The sequence below is a fragment of the Engraulis encrasicolus genome, chromosome 5, assembly GCF_034702125.1.
Source record: "Engraulis encrasicolus isolate BLACKSEA-1 chromosome 5, IST_EnEncr_1.0, whole genome shotgun sequence".
In the NCBI taxonomy this organism is placed as follows: domain Eukaryota; kingdom Metazoa; phylum Chordata; class Actinopteri; order Clupeiformes; family Engraulidae; genus Engraulis; species Engraulis encrasicolus.
This window is the reverse complement of record NC_085861.1, coordinates 34,289,588-34,308,082: the sequence shown is the minus strand read 5'-3', so window position 1 is coordinate 34,308,082 and position 18,495 is coordinate 34,289,588. Positions and strand designations below refer to the sequence as shown.

The 18,495-nt window shown below is 39.9% G+C and overlaps 1 protein-coding gene across 1 annotated transcript; it reads right to left on the bottom strand.

Annotated features, from left to right (window-relative positions):
- Positions 1–401: 401 nt before the first annotated feature.
- LOC134449310 (nuclear factor 7, brain-like) lies at positions 402–17,837 on the bottom strand. Its single transcript, XM_063199193.1, has 7 exons — positions 17,299–17,837; positions 17,049–17,144; positions 16,599–16,832; positions 7,279–7,343; positions 5,861–5,976; positions 2,956–3,040; positions 402–2,686 (listed from the first exon to the last, which is right to left on the bottom strand). The coding sequence occupies exons 1-7, from the start codon at positions 17,725–17,727 to the stop codon at positions 2,251–2,253; spliced, it is 1,461 nt and encodes a 486-aa protein (XP_063055263.1). The 5' UTR covers positions 17,728–17,837; the 3' UTR covers positions 402–2,250.
- Between the last annotated feature and the right edge of the window lie 658 nt (positions 17,838–18,495).

Here is an 18,495-nt window from a genome sequence, read left to right as displayed (position 1 = left end):
ACTGGTGTAACAGCCACACAATACCATATGCTAGTGTTGTACTTACACCATGAATTTACATTTTTTTATCAAGACCTTGAACAAACGCTGCTCATGGTCTTCCTATTCTCATCTGAAAATTAACTGGTGGCACACTATCTTGTTTCACTAATTAAATATGTTTGATTCTTTTTTGCACTTTTGAGCTTTTATTGGGTTAGGTCAATCAAAGATGATGATAGGAAATGAGTGGGAGATAGAGATGGAGAAGGATTGAGAAATGACCAGGTTTGAACCCAGTTACCCGGCGTTCAGCCATGTTGCCTCCATATAGCTTTTATTGTAAAGGCAGGAGGCTTGATCCATTTCATTTCATTTCATTTATTTGACAGGGACAGTGCACAACATACAATTGAGCCAGATTATAGCCCTAAGGCTAATTTTCATCTGTAGTCCCTGGACAGAAAGGTGTTAAGATGAAAAGGGATTAAAATTAATAATGATACAAAAATGTGACAATAATACAATGGGTGCACTATTTGTAAATAGGCCTACATTATATTACAAGGTCAAGTACATAGTTAAAAAAAACAACTACAACAGCAAAATACACTAGATATATGATAAAATAAACAACAAGACACAAAACACAAGCTCAATGACTAAAAATGTCCACAGTGCTGCCCCGCTTTGAGCCATTTCTTAAGACCTGATTTAAAACTATAGCGTATTGCTTTGCCTAATATTTACAGGGATACTATTCCATACCCCTACTGTTTTCACTGAGAAGGCACTTTGTCCAAAAGTGGACTTTCTAAACACACTTAGGCAGTCCCCCCTAAATGACGCTCTTGTATTATTTGTGGGTTTGCTCAGACTCACAAATTGCTTAAGGGGAGGGGGAGCAAGATCATTTACAATTTAAAAAAATAAACAGCAATTTGAAAAAGAAATAAAATTGTCTAGACTAAATAAACCATACTTCTGGATGATGGGACAGTGATATGTTGGATTTTTTTGTCCAGAATTTTTAGTGCCTGTTTGTAAGATTTGTAAATCAGTGACAAGGCAGTTGTACTTGCTTGGGACCAGGTGGTCAAGCAATAAGAAATATGTGTTAAAATCATAGAGTGGAAATAAAGTTTGGCTGCCTCTGTAGTCAACTGATTCCTTATCACCTTGAAATTAAAAAGATTCCTTTTAACCCTACCATTAACCTTTTTAATATGTTTTTTAAAAGTTAAATGAGAGTCGACCCCTAAATATTTAAAATCATCTACTACATTGAGCCTTTCTCCTTTAACAAATATGTCCGGCTCTTGTGTTGTAAACCATGAACGTCTGCCAGCAGGTGCTGTAAATCATGATTGTCCACAGGAGCCAAGAGGGATCTTTGAGTGGTCATGCGTCCGCTAATGTGAAATACCAGGAGCAAACAGGTTGAGGAATATGCTTACATGTAGCCAGAGCCAAACAATGGTAGTTTCAAATGAAGAAAGGATGTCTTTCTTTACACAAACTCCATTATGGCAATAATCACAATTACACAGTTAGTAATTACATAAGAATTACATAAAATAAAAAAAATATTATTTTATTAAGTATAATGGGGGAAGGGCCCTTTCCAATCAAAATGCACCATTTACACATACAGTAAATAACACACATGCTAGTATTGACATGGGTTCCAACTTATGGGGTGTGATTATGCCATAACACTCTTAAAATCCTGCCGAGGTTATGGACTCCACTCAAACAACCCAAATAGAAAGAAAATATCAAATTAATTTACAAAACCAAAGACTGAATGTTAATAATAAAAAAACAAGCAAAAATACTCAAAACCACAAATTCCCTGGTACAATTTAGTAACTTACTGTAGCTGCATTCTTTTAACATCATATTGACAAGGTACAAAAGTCCTTGTGAACTGTAATTGGTGTGGTTCCAACTTTTGTTGCTAAATAGATGTCAGAGTTACATACTACTTAGTGTTGTAGGGTAGCACTTATTTATTTGGACAACTTTCAATGATGTACGTAGTGCTTTACAATATACCTCACATTCATACATCCAGACACACATTCACTCACATCTTGGAACAAGGCCAATCAAGCACACTGGGAATGGTGTGGTGCTGAGTTCAATAGGTTGTATATGCCAGTCATTTACACTAATGTCTATCTTTTATATGCTACAGGCACCTATTTGACAACGACCACACATTTAAATTCAACTGAATTTGAATTCAATGAGATAAAATCAAAAGCATCAGTGCCAGTAGAATGTGATGGGGTCGCTGTTCTTGCCCTCCTTGTAGAGACCTGGACACACAGAGATGGAACACGGCTGGAGGAAGCTACAGAAGGACGAGGCTATCAGCGTCATGGTGTCAGCGTCATAGAAAGACACCTGTTGACCATCACAGTCCAGGTACAGGCCAATCCTCCTGGCAGGTTTGTCAGTGTTGAGGTCTGAGACAGGAGACTCCACACCATCATGGGAGAAGACAAAGTCGCCCTTCTTAAGGTGGAGCTGTATTTCCTTCTCTGGCAGATGAAGTGGAGAACCTTTTGTCGACTCTGCCTTTATGCCGATGCTCCAGTCTAGCTTGCCCCCAACCTCCAGCTCGCAGTAGTGTCTACCGGTCTGGAAGGTCTCGATGGTGCTAGAACATGGGTTGTAGTTTTTGTACATGCCACCAGACCTGTGCAAAATAGGAAACCAGAGGCACTCACAATTGCAACTTTTATACTATTCATTTGGCTACAATGCCTTCGCGTTTTGTCCAATGTGGTATTCAGAGCATACCAAGAGCAGGCTACTTGCTTGCCACTTTTTAAAAACAATCCAGTAAATCACATTACACAGATCACATGATTAAGGGATTACATGAGAGAGTATACAAAAACAAAATGATGAACCAAAGGAAATAAATTACAATACTTTTATACTACAATTGGAATACTTCCAGACCTGTCTGCCTGCCGGATGCTGTGTCCTTCAGGGGACAGCTTGAGGTAGGAGTCTCCTGGGTCTTTAATGGTAACACGTTTAGGACCTGCATGAGGAGAGAACACAAGTGTTCCCAAAGAAATAATGTGGAAGTGAGTGAAGTAGGCCACAATCAGTGTTGGGAATGTTACTTTGAAAAAGTAACTCATAACATCTACTAGTTATTTCTACAAAAACATAATTGCGTTAGTAACTGTTACTTCACTAGAAAAGTCACTTGTTACCAGGAAAAGTATTCTTGCTCTATGTTATTTTGTTATTTGATAGTGAATGTTAATCCAGTTCACAAAGTTTTTCGGCAAAGGGGTGAGCTCTTTTCTCTTCCACAAGATGTAATTTATGCAACAAGAGCCCTAAACGATTCCGACTCCATGGTGGATTGGGACAACATGTGTTCAACCACATACCTGAAGATAATGTTGTTGAGCTCAGCCTTAGACACTAGTGTCTGTCCTGAAAAAATAAAGTTTGGCTTGCTTAAGAGCAGTCCCCCCATCTACCTCTTTGCTAGAGCTCAAAGCTGCACCAGGGCTAGGGGCTGGGTTAGCACTAGCAATAGGCTACCTAGAGGTGTGCCACCATGTGATGCTGTGAGGTGCTTCATCAAATTGGAGTTGCTCGTTACAGTTGCGGACAGAACTTTGTTTCCATGGCACAGTTTACATGGGACTTAAACATTATTGCCTTTGACTTGAAATAGTGTGAAATGATTCCGGTATTTCCAGTTGGAAAACGGAACCTTGCGGCTTGATGCTGCCATTGTCTCTTCACCATCTCTGTAGTAGACTAGTGTGTAGTAAGTGCATGGGAACAAGAGAGTTGATATTCCGCCCGCCTAACTTTTTAGCAAATCATGATCAGTCATTTTGTTGTCATGCATTCAAAGGGTGGTAATGAGCATATTAAAAGCCGGCTTGGTACAGATTTATGTGTCACCGTGGCACCCAGGTTTTGTCAGCACCTGGGGCCCACTGGCGCTGCAATTCATCAAATTGTAACGCGTCACGTTACTTCCTGAGTAACGTAATGGCGATACAGCTACGGATAGAGTAATTATTATAATTATGTATAAATTATATAATTATATAATATAATTATTATATAATTATAATTATTGTGTTACCAAAAATGTGGCTCCATTAGTAACACCGTTATACTCTAACAACGTTATTCCCAGAACTGGTCATAATCAAATATATCATTCCTCTAAATACACTGTAATACTGTATGGGTACAGTGAGTCTAATATGTATTTGATCCCTTGCTGATTTTGTTGGTTTGCCTACTAACAAAGACATGATCAGTCAATAAATGTTATGATAATATGTATTCTAATATGGAGAGACAGAATATCAAAAAGAAAATCCAGAAATTAACTGAAGAGAATATATATTAATCTATTTCCATTTCATCGAGCAAAATATGTATTTGATCCCCTGCCAACTGATTACAGTTCCGGGCCCACAGACCAGATGGGCACTTCCGATCAACTTGTCATCTGAATTAAAGACACCTGTACATACTAACATGCATAAAAGACACATTGAATCAGCAGTATCAGTCCATAGTATGAGTGAATCAGTCACACTCCAACCTCACCAGCATGGGAAAGACCAAAGAGTGGTCAAATGATATCAGGGACGCGATTTTAGACCTGAACAAAGATTAAATGGGCTGCAAAGCCACAAGAAAGAGACTGAGTATTAATGACCCAGCTGTTGATGCATTTCTTCCAAAATGTGAGGAATACAAAATGACTATCCATCAGCCTGTCTGGGGTTCTATACAAGATTTGACCTTTTGTAGGGATTTGATAATCATGAGAACAGAAAGAAATCACCCTAGAGCTGTACGGGATGAACTAGGCAATGATATCAAAGCTACTGGGACCAAAATCACTGAGAAAACTACTGGTAGCACTTAATGCCACAGAGGTTTAAAATCCTGTAGTGCACACATGGTACCTCTACTTCAGAAGGAACCTGTGCAGTCCCACTTGAGGTTTGCCAATGGACATCAGACTGGTTTAGGATATGATAAGGAGGTGCTGTAGTCAGATGAAACCAAAATCAAGCTGTTTGGCATTATCACAATTCAATGTGTTTTGAGAAAGAGTACTGCTGTCTATGATCCCAAGAACACCCTCCTCACCATCATGCATGAAAGTGGTATCATTATGGTTTGAGGGTGTTTGTCTGGCTAAGGCACAGGACAACTTCACATCGTCAACGAATGGATGGAGGGAGACATGTAATGTGCAATCCTGAGTGCAAACGTCCTTCCCTCCACTACACTGAAGGGTGGGCCATTTTTGGATCTCCCAACATGACAATAATACACAACATACAGTCAAAGCAACGAAGGAGTGGCTCAATAAGAAGCATATTAAAGTCGTGAAGTCTATTAGACAGTCTCCAAATATTAACCCTATAGTAATTCTATGGAGAGAACTGAGCCTCCCATTTACCAAGCTACAGCCACAAACTCTTAATGTTTTAGAGATAATGTGCAAAGAAAAATGGGCAAAAATATTTTCTACTATATGCACAAACATTGTCATCAACTAAAAGAAGCATCTAACCTCAACTAGGACTTTGCCACAAAGCACTTTATCTTCTTTAGCTAGAGGGGTCAAATACTTATTTGCCTAAATTAAATACAAATAAATTAAAATATATTATTTTAAGTTATTCTCTGGAATTTCTTTTTGATATTCTGTCTCTCCATGTTTGAATACACATTATCATGAATGTATAGACTGATCATGTCTTTATTAGTGGGAAAACCGGCAAAATCAGCAAGGGATCAAATACATATTGGACTCACTGTATGTTATTTCACAGACTGTAGTAGGTCCCCTCATTACCTGGTTGTATGGTCTGCAGCACATCCTTCCAAACAAAGTAGGACATGTGTGTCTCATAGGGGCCCATAGACACAGAGTCAGGAGTTACCACCAGGTTCTTGACCTTTGACTTCAACCTGCCACATATGCGGACAATAATATCAGACACCCCTAGGGGCTCAACACATCAAGTCAATAAACACATGTTGTTGATCATGCATTCTTTAGACACGCCATACCATACCCTGGTGCCACTTTCGTACAGAAGGTTTGGACCAGAGAGCCGTGATATTCAGTGAGCTAACATCATACATTTATAGTCCAGCCACATAGTTCATTTTTGATGCCGTTTTATAGGGGAGAACGTCACTTTTTCTTCTTTTGTCGTAAATCATTTATATGCATGCAAAACTCACAATGTTAGGCTATCGTTAATCATTCAAGTATACAAATGCATGACTTGAATCCACATGTTCCCCTAAAATGGCATTGCTTTTGTTGTCATGAGGGCCTATACGTTAAGCATACATTAAACATTAAACATACATTAAAATGGCGATACTCATGGAACAGTAGCCTAATGCAGCACTTAAACGTGCACTGTGTAATATTTTCGTGTAATAATTTATTTCTACAATTCATGTTGCCCTTTCACAAATGTTACCTTTTCCTGAATACTTACCACCATTATCAAATTCAAAATATACATTATGTAATTGCATTGTACTTTGGTCATACTAGTAAATATTACTTCATTATCTAGTAAATGGAAAGATCACATTTGGCAGTAAACAGCAAAGTTTCAATGAGCATAGTTGCAATGACTACTCTGGCCACCATCCTACACAGTGCACCTTTAATCATTAGCAGTGTATTTTCCAGCAAGAAAGTCCTTTTAGTATTCATGCTCTGTTGTCAGGGCCTGCTCAGTCAAGCACCAATCCATGTACTCAATGCATTGTATCTAATCTCAGTGAATCACACCCAAACATTATTAGTTGCATGACAATTTTGCAGAAGCCAATGAAGTGTTAAATGTGCACTGTGTAGGATTGTGGCCAGAGTAGGTGTTGCAACTATTGGAACTGAGGTGACTGTTGCCAAATTTGATTTTTTCATGAATATGTACTAGGTAATTTACTAGTACGACCAAAATACAGTAATTTTTGTAGCTTAAAATGTAAATTTCTGGAAATTCAAAATGGCAGACCATGGAGAAGATCCCCTTTTACATGTATGAAAAGTGCAATTTTCCCAGTCATAATGTATACATAGAATTTGATGGTGGTGGTAAGTATTCATGAAAAAGGTAACATTTGTGAATGGGCAGCATGAATTCTGGAAATAAACTACTGAAAATATTACACAGTGCACCTTTAAAGCCAGTGTGTAGTGCTATGTATCCATGTAAATTCCCTGTTTTTAGTCTAGGCACTTACTTTATCTGTCCACCTTGCTTTTCTTTCATTCCCTCTGTCACAGGAAATCCTTTGTCTTGCCACCACTAGCAACACACACACACAGACACACACACACACACACACACACACACACACACACACACACACACACACACACACACACACACACACAGACACACACACGAGAAAAAAATAAAACTTTCAAAAAGAACTGGTATGTACACTTGAATGAAAGGTATTCTATAACCATGAATGTGAATGTGAATGTTATAACATATGCCACCTACAAAGTACCGTTTAGAAAACTAAGGTAGCCTCTTTGCACACTCATTGCTGAAAAGATTCAACTACATAATAACAACATTGCTATGACATTACCAAGAGTCTTAAGTAATAGATTGGTCATTACAATTGGTATTATAACATAATTTCTGTGCAAAGGGATTAAAGGAACAAATACAACATACTGTATATCATACAACACTGCTCTGCCAATTGAATGTAATTAAAAAAGACTTAACCACCATTGTTCTACATACTACATGGTCATTACCATTCTGGTAACAACAACCTCATGACAGGGGTTGTGTTACAATATAGCCTACAATACCACGGCAGGATGGAATGTCCCATTGTGATGCGCTAAATTGGGTGTTGATTAACTGTCTATAGACGTACACCTATGAAGTAGTCCCACTATTAGGTCACTTTTCTGACCGCATAATGCTAGTGTATCAATTCGCCAAGTGAAAGTGCTTTGGAATGTTCAAATTAATTAACCGTTAATTATTACATACAACGTATTCGGTGCCTTAAGTTAGAAGTGACCAAATTGTTCCACGAGTTCCCTATTTAAACACCCCGGCACGGCTAGTAAAGCGATCCAAAAGTTGTTGCACAAAATTAAACATGGCGATTTCCTAAATAAAGAAATGCCACTGTCATGGAAGGTGTAGTAACACATTCGGAGTACTTCGACTTCGACGGATTGATATCTTCAATCCTAGTCCTCTTGCAAGAAGGGAGAAGGGGAGGCGGGAAGGGGGGAACTAGGAGTGAAGATATTAATGCGTCGAAGTCAATTTTGCAACAGTTTTTGGATCGGTTTACTAGTCGTGCAGAGGTGTAAGTGCCCGCTGGTGGGCAATTTGGAACTCCTCCAAAAACACATACAAGTGATTCTACGATTCGACTGCGCTTTTAAGTCCATGGATTTTATTTGCCAATTCCACTAACTATTAACTGCATCCAATGATGTTTTGGACATTAGCACACATTTATCTTTCATATAATAAAGAAAGTGTAGACATGGCATTATTTCCCTCAGCAAGAATGAATATTTAATAGTGTTTTGGGCGTTTTCATGCCTTCCTGTTTTCCAAATGTCAGATTCAGTCTTCATATTAGCATGTAAAGAAGTTTTGCCCAAGACGATTGCAAATGTTGATTCACAGTAATCATCACAATATGACAAAACTGTCAGAAAGCCCACTTTCCTTTCCATTATACATGAAATTTGCCATTTTGTGTGTCCACGAAAACTGTGTTAACCGTGTCACGGTCTGAAACCCCCTCCATAAATCAGTAATGGTTTGGTCTTAGGCCATAAGAATAACATCACGTGATGTCATAACCTCTTTGGCAGGATATGGGAAGACTTTTTGGTAAGTTTTGAGCTCCATCCTTCCATAATTTAATACATTCTTTTTCATGTTCTCATAGCGGGAAAATTGCCTGTCAACTGTGTTATCAACATATTCATAAGAATCTGAATTAGAAATCACATGTAGAAAAACACAGATAAAGCATACAAATACATGAATTGATTAAGGTGTTGTGGTGGAACTTCTGAGGTCCACAGTTAGCACAACACCATAAAAAAGGCTGAAATGTCAAGCCGTATTACCGTCAATGGTGTTACAATTAGCTATGACAGTGGAGGAGGAGTATGTTTTTGCCAATTTATCTCCATATTGACAAACAAACAAACAAAATAATTTGTGTTCTAGGGAGATGGGTTTGTCTGCTCTGTTTTTTCTCCTAAAAAAGTGCCGACTTGTTCCCCTGCACTGTTGACCGTAACACAGTTGAGTAACACGGTTGACTGTTTTGAAAGTGTTTTTTGTGCTATTGATCCCTTATGTGTTTGAAAAATCCTATGAACACTAGGGATTATCTCTGGAGAAGGAAGTCTTGTGTAAGGAGGGTGACTAAATTCAAATCAGACGTTACAGGGATTTATAATGAAAAATGTGTCAGTCTGTATCACAGTGAATCATAAAATCCTACAAGCGGATTCCGAAAAAGTTGGGACACTTTGTATGTTGTGAATAAAATAAAAATGCTGGCATTTTCAAAACATCTAATATGTTAATAAGGTAGAGCATTATGTACAGACAACATATCAGTTGTTAAAGTTGAGCAGAATTATTGTTTTGAGGTAATTATGTGATCATTTAAAATTTGACCCATGCAACACATTTCAAAAAAGTTGGGACAGGGCCAAAACATGTTGTAATAGTTGGATAATTCTAAAAATTACACAAGGAAGAATATTTTAAAAGGAACTATATTGACTGCCAACATGAATGCACAAATAAAATACCATCACATAGAGGCTATGGCACTCAGCAGCGAAGATTTTGAGGGACTAATTACTTATCTATTACACAGAAAGATTGAATTATCAAAATTGCTGGCATATAATGCCTATTTCCGTAATATAGAGTTCTGTGTAATCATTGCACGAGTTATGAGATCATGACATACTCGTGGTCAATAAGCAAACTATGACACTCCAACAATGACAGCTCTCGAAAAAATGACCATAAACACAACACTTGATTAATGCACATGATGCAGACATTAAACAGTGTTGAGTGCGGAAAAGCTCATTCTATGGACCTAGGAGACATATGAAACTGTCCTCTGATTACAGAATGGTAAATATTTAATCCATTTTGAAAATTATGGAGTCCTGCACCCTCCAGGTTACATAGAAAATGAATACTTCAGCTTGATTTAGTGGTCAGTCTGAAAGACAGCATATATGATGGTAAGGGGGTGCAGAGGTGACTTGGTTAGGGTCTTCTTAGTCATGTAGAGCATTAAAATGAATGTTGAATGATACATACAGATTTTAAACAGCAAACATAGCTACCATGGCATTATATTTTGGAGCACCGCCTTTAGATATTGCCCCATAATGGTGGCAAATTTCAATCTCTACTATGTTCCAACTGTTGGTCCATCATTAGAGTACAGGTCACAAATTTAGTTTTCTTGCAGTCAGGATATGCCACATATTAAGCATAACAAAAAGGTTAACAAGTTGAAGAACACACCTATCAGTTGAGCTGCTGAAATCATGTCTCGCACATCAAAATATCAAATTTTTGAATAAAATGATGCCATCAGTCAAAGTATTTAACTGTTCAGTCCCATCCCTTGTGTTGTGTTTAGTCTTATCCAATATAAAAAGCATTTTATTGGCCCTGTCCCACTTTTTTGGGATTTGTTGCAAGGGTGACATTTTAAATGATCACATAATTACCTCAAAACAATAATTCTGCTTGACTTTAACAACTGATATGTTGTCTGTGCATAATGTTCTACCTTGTTAACATATTGAATGTTTTGAAAATGCCAGCATTTTGATTTTATTCAAAAAATACAAAGTGTCCCAACTTTTTTGGAATCCGCTTTGTACTTATGAAGCTCAACAATCACATTTTCTATATCAGTTGCACAGATTAATGACAACATTATTGCTAAGGGACATAAGCACTTTCAAACGTATGTTGTTTCAACTCTGTAGTATTTTTTATATATGTTTGAAATTACATAGCCTAGCATTTGTCCATAACACTGTTGACAAAATAATCAAGCAAATGTTCGCTTTCATTAGAGTATTTATCAAATGATTTAAGATTAAGCTTGGCAATTTGTTTGTTTGGAAACTTAAATATATACACTATGTAAACATCTAGGTCATTTAGTTGAAAAAAAAATACTGATAATTGACATTTTGCTTTTGCCAAAAGTGCAGGCAAATCGTAGAATCACTCATACGTATGTAACTCTGCGAAACAATGTGGTCACAATGTGGAAGGCGGCGACGCCCTCACTAAGGTTTCTGGAATTCGTGGTGCGGCTACTTTGACAGTTGACGTGCGTCAAAAAGTTCAGCTCCCTTCTATTTTATGCAAATTACTTGCGGCGAACGCGGAGCGTTATCCAATGATTGACGAGTACATCAGTGTTTCCCAACCAGGGGTACGTGTACCACTAGGGGTACGCGAGCACACTGCAGGGGGGGTACTTGGAAAAGTGTTATTATAAAAAATGTATAAAGCAGCCACAACAGGACAGAGAAAATGATATAGAAAATGAATTAGGGGGTACTCATGGCACAACTAAGAGGCTTAGGGGGTACGCAAGACAAAAAAGGTTGGGAAACACTGGAGTACATGAGGAATTCCCATGAAACCAAGGGCTATGTTTTGCTGCTTAAAAGAAGTTTCATGATGGGTTATCATACATTCTAATGTAAGATTCATACACTACAAGAAACTATGAAGTGCAAGGTCTTTGTGCTTATGTTCAAAGGATTATGTACATTTTTGACGACAATCAAAACTATGTGAGGGCTATGAAATGTGTGAAGTAAACACTTTGATGTTACTATATCGCTGGTTAGCTTGCTTAATCGATATAGACGTGTAGAAAGACAGAAGAAGATATTCCTGTTCAGTGTACTCTGTCACGCCTCTGCATGTGTTCTGACAAGAAGCATTCAGTCAACAAAGGGAGGTGCGTTGCGTTTATGAGCGTCAAATGGCCGTCAAAGTGGGAACAGGCCGTAACTTAACGCACCGAATGCGTCCGGGCAAAGCTGAGACAAGCTAATGCTAACGAGTTTGTGCCGCGCATGTTACTGACTGGGTGCGCATCCGAAGACGAGGCAGGTCGAGAGGAACTCATCTCATGTCTGAGAAGAACACACTTTATTATTGAAACACGGTGGAGTGTTCCTTTAATGCACTACGCACTGATGAAGGCTTGATAGCTGAAACGCGTTTGCTTTTGGACATGGTGGTAATCTATAGCCTAAATAAATAATGAGACTTAGTTTGTGAGTGTGGATTATTCTTCTTTCCTTTAATGCAGAGCCTCTTACCTTATTACCTTACTGTCACCAAAATGGCAATGACCAAGTTGAGTGTTTTATGACAGATGGGGCCATCTGCAGTAGCCTACGAGGCTACAAACCAGCTAGAAATCAACATGGTAGTGTGTATACTTGGATGGTCTAACAGGTTAAACCTGTATATGCCAAGTAGGCCTATTGTTGGTTTAGGATGTGTAGGCTATGCTAAATATATATCAGTGTCAGTGATGCGCGGGCCGACGAAAAAACAAGACACACCCGACCGCTTTTTCCCTAGTCCGCCCGCTTGCCCTGCCCGCAAGAAATATTCATGAAAAATTATTGACCCGGCCCGCTTCCCGACCCGCCTTTGAAAATAGTAGCCGTGTGCCTTATGAACACCCTAGCGTCATTGGCAATGCACAATCACGTCAATAAAGGTCTCAGCATGGTTCACTTCCGAGGGGTCTGGGAACACTTCACGTCACAGTAAATGCTGAGCTGCAGGTCTAAGTTCGCTTAAATGGTTGATAGGGACCAGCAGTGTTTCCCATACATTGAGAAAACTAAAGCGGCCCGCCATAGTTTAAATTTGGCCGCCATAGTTTACGAAAATGAAAAAAAAAAAAAAAAAAAATGTTTTACGATATCCGTTTTTGTTAAAAACGATTTGAATTACGATTTTGAATTTCCTTCGCATTTTCCTCCTGGAGTAAATACATCCTATAGACTCTGTATTGGTTAGATAAGTAGTCCCACGGTAACACAGAATGAGGGGAAAGCATTAGGAAGTGACCGTAAGGGTATTACAGTTGATTCATGTGTGCACACGTGTAACATCGGGTGAGTAACAGAACATGTGCGCAACGATGCGTTATGACACGCCGATATGCGAGGATCTTCGTCCAAATCGCTAGTCGCATGCATCATCGCTAACTGCGTTTACATCGCGTTCCGCGTGTAAGGGAAATGTTAGTTGTTGACATGTATGGAATTCACTTCAATTTGTGCTGTTTCTTGCTTCAGTTGTGGACAAAACGATTGGCCAAACTCACAATAGAAAGCCTTTGCTGTGCTACTGTCCCAGAGAGCTGAAAAAAAAACCTTCATAGAAGAAGTCACACTTAACAGGGGTGTTAACCAATCCAATGAGTTCTCTCATTGCGCTCTCTCTCTCTGTCTGTCTGTCTCTCTCTCTGTCTCTCTCTCTCTCTCTCTCTCTCTCTCTCTCTCTCTCTCTCTCATAGTAGCCTACTATTTACCCATAACAAATGGTGAATTTCTGAGCCCTTTTTAATTTGTAGCCTATACCACTGAAGGCATGATAATGCTTCATCATATTTTAGAAATAGGGCCTATGTGCCTTTTATATACCAAATGTTTATCATTTTGAAATTGTTTCAGTTGTTTATGACTTGTGTATGACTGAAATTATCTCTGCATACTATCAGTGCTGCATTGCTTTGTAAAGATAGGCTATTCAACACACTTTAAAAACACACTGAAAAGATACGGCCATAGTAGCCTACTGAAAACATTTTGTTCATAATAATGGTGATTAATAAATGGAGGTCTTAAATTTTCATACTGACATCCTTGAATTTGACTTGGTAGATCACGGCAGACCATCAACTTCAAAAGTAGATCTTGGTTAAAAAAAGGTTGGGCACCCCTGCTATAGAGAGAACCACAAGTGCTTGAAAGACAGGGATCAAAAGCCTAGTCAAGTTGTTGTAGTTTACTTGGGTTTGGGAGCAATATAAAAAACCTTCAGAGAAGGGACAGTTGGGATGAGTTTACTAACACTCCCTAGGCTTTGCTTTATGAGTTTGGTGACAGACCTTCATTGACACAGCAGAGGAGACATCGGGCTGCATATAGAAATTAATGTGTAATGAATGTGAATATAGACATAAATGTGTAATATGTTGTTCAGCCCTTTTAATGGGAGGAATTTGGAAAAAACTGGCCCTGTGACCAGCACCCCTCATGTAGAATGTGTACGCCTACAGATATGTGTGGGGGAAAAGGCATAGCCTACCCTCTAAGACCCTTTTTGTCTATGCGTTAACAATTTCACAGTGCTCTTAAATTCTTATCTCTGCTCCTATTTTGTTTTATTATTGTTTCCCAGACCCCTGCATGAGGGACGAATGAAACTGTGTTGTAAACAGAAATTATTCACTGTACTGCATTTTTTGACAATGACAATGTACTACTATACAAGTCATGGGTAAAATCTTATGTAGCCTTATTTCTCAAAATATAAATGGCTGAAATATAGGCCCAGGCCTACAGTTTCTCCATGCGCCAATGTCATACTGTAGTCATTGTTTTGCCGTTTTGCGTTTACGCTGCAAGAATACCCCCCCCCCAAAAAAAAGGCCCGTGTGAGAAGACCCCCCCCCCGGACAAAATAAACCCCGGCTGCCCCCATAGTTTCCAAAGTTTCTGTGGGAAACACTGGACCAGGTATACTATGCTATGAAAACACCCATAGTGGCAATGTAGCCTACAACACCTTATCTTCTTTTGGTTTGGTAGGCCACTCCTCTGCTCTGTCCTTTTCCTGAACTGAAATTGGTTTCGCTTTTTCCGATCCCAAAGTTGAGGGACAGGGTGCCAAGTCCACCCCCTCCTTCACCAGAGACCAAGCGGTTAATTTGGGAGTTTGGGAAAGATAATCGCGTCACACAAACCACAAACGCAACCTGCGCTGCCTGGTGCCACTATAGGCAACGCTTGTCTTTCTAGCGCAAATGATCATTTAGCCCACACAAAGCGTGAACTCTCGTAATCTTAGATGACTGCAATGTAAAGATCCATACATGATCACGTAGGCTGCAGAGCCCTTCTCAACTGATTGACAGTTGCACTCACGATGCTATAACGCGACATGCCCTGTCCAACAAAAAGTAGCCTAGTCTATGTTGAATAGATAACATTTTCTCACAAATTATTCTTTTCTAATATGAGCATTTCGATCATAATATGTTTGTCTGTTACCCAGACTACCAAGTTTGATCTTCATACAATGCTATTTTATTATTTAGGCTATTTATTAGCCTATTTATTTATTTTAAGTGGCGAGGGCATTGTTCTTCCACTCTAGGCAAATGAGCACTGCATTCAAAGGGAATAGGCTAATAATTAGCCTATTCTATTTCGACAATGTAGGCATAGCCACTCGAATCCCTAGCTGTGGAGGAAATTAATCTGTAGGTTGGTGAGCAGACGGAGCCAGCCGTCAAGTGGATTGCCTCGTAGTCGTGGTACGACACAGGAAATGAAAACAAACTCTGTAAGCAACACATGAGTGCGAAACCATTACAATTGTATAAGAAAATATGTAGGCTATATCCATCATTGCACTGTGTAGAGAGCACCCTCTGTGTTCTTCAAAATGCTTTGCACCTGCTGCACCAGTTGCGCGCAGAGGATTTGGCCGACGCAGAAACCTCATTAAGTCTCCTGCCGAGCTCGTGGCACCATCGTAGTTATCAAAGAGGCTTGAGACAAGAGGGCTTACTCACGTCATAACAGCGTAGTAGGAAATGATGGCGAGGGGAGTACGGAAATGTTATTCACTGTGGAACAGGTCATAGGACAGCGTGAATGTCTGTCAGCTGTCCTTAATTACCCCCAGCAATTACTGCTGACCAACAGCTGCCGTTACTTGGCCACAAATTATCCATCATGGTGTCGCCCCCACTGACCATGTGCAAGGGAGTACGAAAATGGCATCCATCGCACCCACTGACCAATGACCATGCGCAAGGGAGTTAATTTTCCATCCACTCGTGTCCTCAGGCAACGCCCCCGTACTACACCGTGGCCAATGCATTCCCCGCCAAGAGATTGTTCTTTCTCTTGAGTTTCTTTGGTAGTTATTCAGCCATATAAACTTTGATCTATTTCGCTAAAAATGTCCCTGTCTGCTTAAGTAAACTATAGCATATTGGCTATAGCCTACTTCTATAAATTCTAAAATTCTGCATAATTTCAAAGGTCCTGACCTGACCGACCGCACCCGACCCGAATTTCATTAAAAATAATATTTCATAACCCGTGCCTGCGGTCGACCGCGGTTAACTGCAAGCGCCCGCTGATTTCGGGTCAGCCCGCGCATCACTGATCAGTGTGTGTGTGTGTGTGTGTGTGTGTGTGTGTGTGTGTGTTCCGGTCTAACCTGCAGGAAGTGGTCGGGTCTGGGAATCTGTAAGGCACTCTGCAGGATCACCTCCTTCTCTCTGCTATCGGCTGCTTTTGCCTGGATGTCTGCCAGCTTTTCCTGCATAGCCGTCACAGATTTCTTCCTCTTTTCTTCCAGCTCCTTCTTCATATGCGCCTCTCTCCTCCTCAGAAACTCATGCAGCATCTCGAACTGGGACGACATCTGAGTCTGAAGCCCATCACATTTTTCCTGTAGTCATTTAGACCCATGACAGAAAGGCTTTACATATCCTGTACACTATTATGTAGGTTTTAACAGACAATAACATATTCTCTTTGACAAGTCTTAATGGTGTGTGTGTGTGTGTGTGTGTGTGTGTGTGTGTGTGTGTGTGTGTGTGTGTGTGTGTGTGTGTGTGTGTGTGTGTGCGTGTGCGTGTATGTGTGTGTGTGATTTTGTCCTTACCTCACATTTGGATATCTCACCAAGCTGTCGTGTGATGAGGTCCTCAAGAGCTTTATTCTCTTTACACACAAACCCCAGAACTCCTTTCACCACACCCTGCAATCAACACAACACACCCTGAAGTCACCCCACATGATCTACTTTAATACAGCAAATGCCATTTGTAATATAGTAATAAAGTAATACACACATACTGAATTCATGTATTAGCCTACCTGCACACATCCTCACATGTTGCGTCAAAGCTTACCTTGCTTTTCTCCGACGCCTCCTTCAGTGGTTTAAACGTGTGTCCCCGATGTTTGTCCTGTTCTCTACAGATGAGGCAAATCAGCTTCTGCTCCGTCTCGCAAAATAGTTTCATCTTCTCCTCATGCTCCTTACACATAAGGTCACCATCAGGGGAAACCGGGGGTTGCAAAGGCTGAGCATGACCAGTCGAGCTGGCATTGCCTTTCCTGATGGATTCGGTGATGTTCCCAAGGACCCGGTTTGGCTTGATGTCTGCTATGGAGAAGCCCTGTCTGCATTCTGGACACTGGTTGGGTCCGAGGCTGGTGTTGGCGTGCCCGGTGATGCATTGACGGCAGTAGGAGTGCTGACAAGGCAGACTCACCGGATCGACAAAGTCACATAAACACACTGGACACTGGATATGCAAGGACAGTGATGAAGCCATTATTTCAACTGAGGCACAATAGTACTATATCTAGTATAGTATGTCTCAGTTCTCTGCTCCAAAGCAGACCTCCAAGAAAATCTCACCCCTGAGAGCAAGATGTCTGTGTGCAGAGAGAACAAACGTTGGACTGAAATCGAAAGTAAATGTGGGGCTTGCAGTACAGTGAGTTACACCCAGTGTTTGGCACCACAAGTAGTCAAACAGGATTTCCTTATCATCAGTGTTTTCTCAAACTTTTTTCAGACCGAGGACCACTTTGTCCCCCCAAAAATGTTTTGGGACCACCTGTCAACTGAATTGACAGTTGAAGGGTGCTTATTTAACACTGCTAATTGCAATACAGATCACTTATTTTCTATTCACATTTACAAGTCTGTCTTACTGTGGTGAAAATAAGTCTTCCGCTATGTTTAACTTTGTAATAATGTTACAAATATAGCCTACTACTAGCTCGTCTTGGAAAAGTAGAAATCCACTTGTGGACCACCTGAGCTCTGTCGCGGACCAGCAGTGGTCCCCAGACCACACTTTGAGAAACACTGGTTATGCAAACTATGAAAAGCCACTGTCTGCATGAGTTTTTCTGGAGGGTTTGTTTGGGGGGCAGTAACAGCAAGCATTCAGTGTGCTATTGATACAAGATTTTCCTTTTTAATGTAACTTTTTATATTTAGGGAGTTCTGACATTATATTTATTGACTGGTTTGTCTAAAGCTCTAGAGCTGCATCTTCAGTCAGCTGTTCCCAACAACATACCTAAGTAAC

Coding starts and splice junctions, on each gene's coding strand:
- LOC134449310 (XM_063199193.1), bottom strand. CDS start 17,727: ATGGCTTCATCACTGTCCTTGCATATCCAGTGTCCAGTGTGTTTATGT. Junction 16,833..17,048: donor GTGAGATATCCAAATGTGAG/GTAAGGACAAAA, acceptor AAATGACTACAG/GAAAAATGTGATGGGCTTCA. Junction 3,041..5,860: donor GCTGCAGACCATACAACCAG/GTAATGAGGGGA, acceptor CTCCTCATGCAG/GTCCTAAACGTGTTACCATT.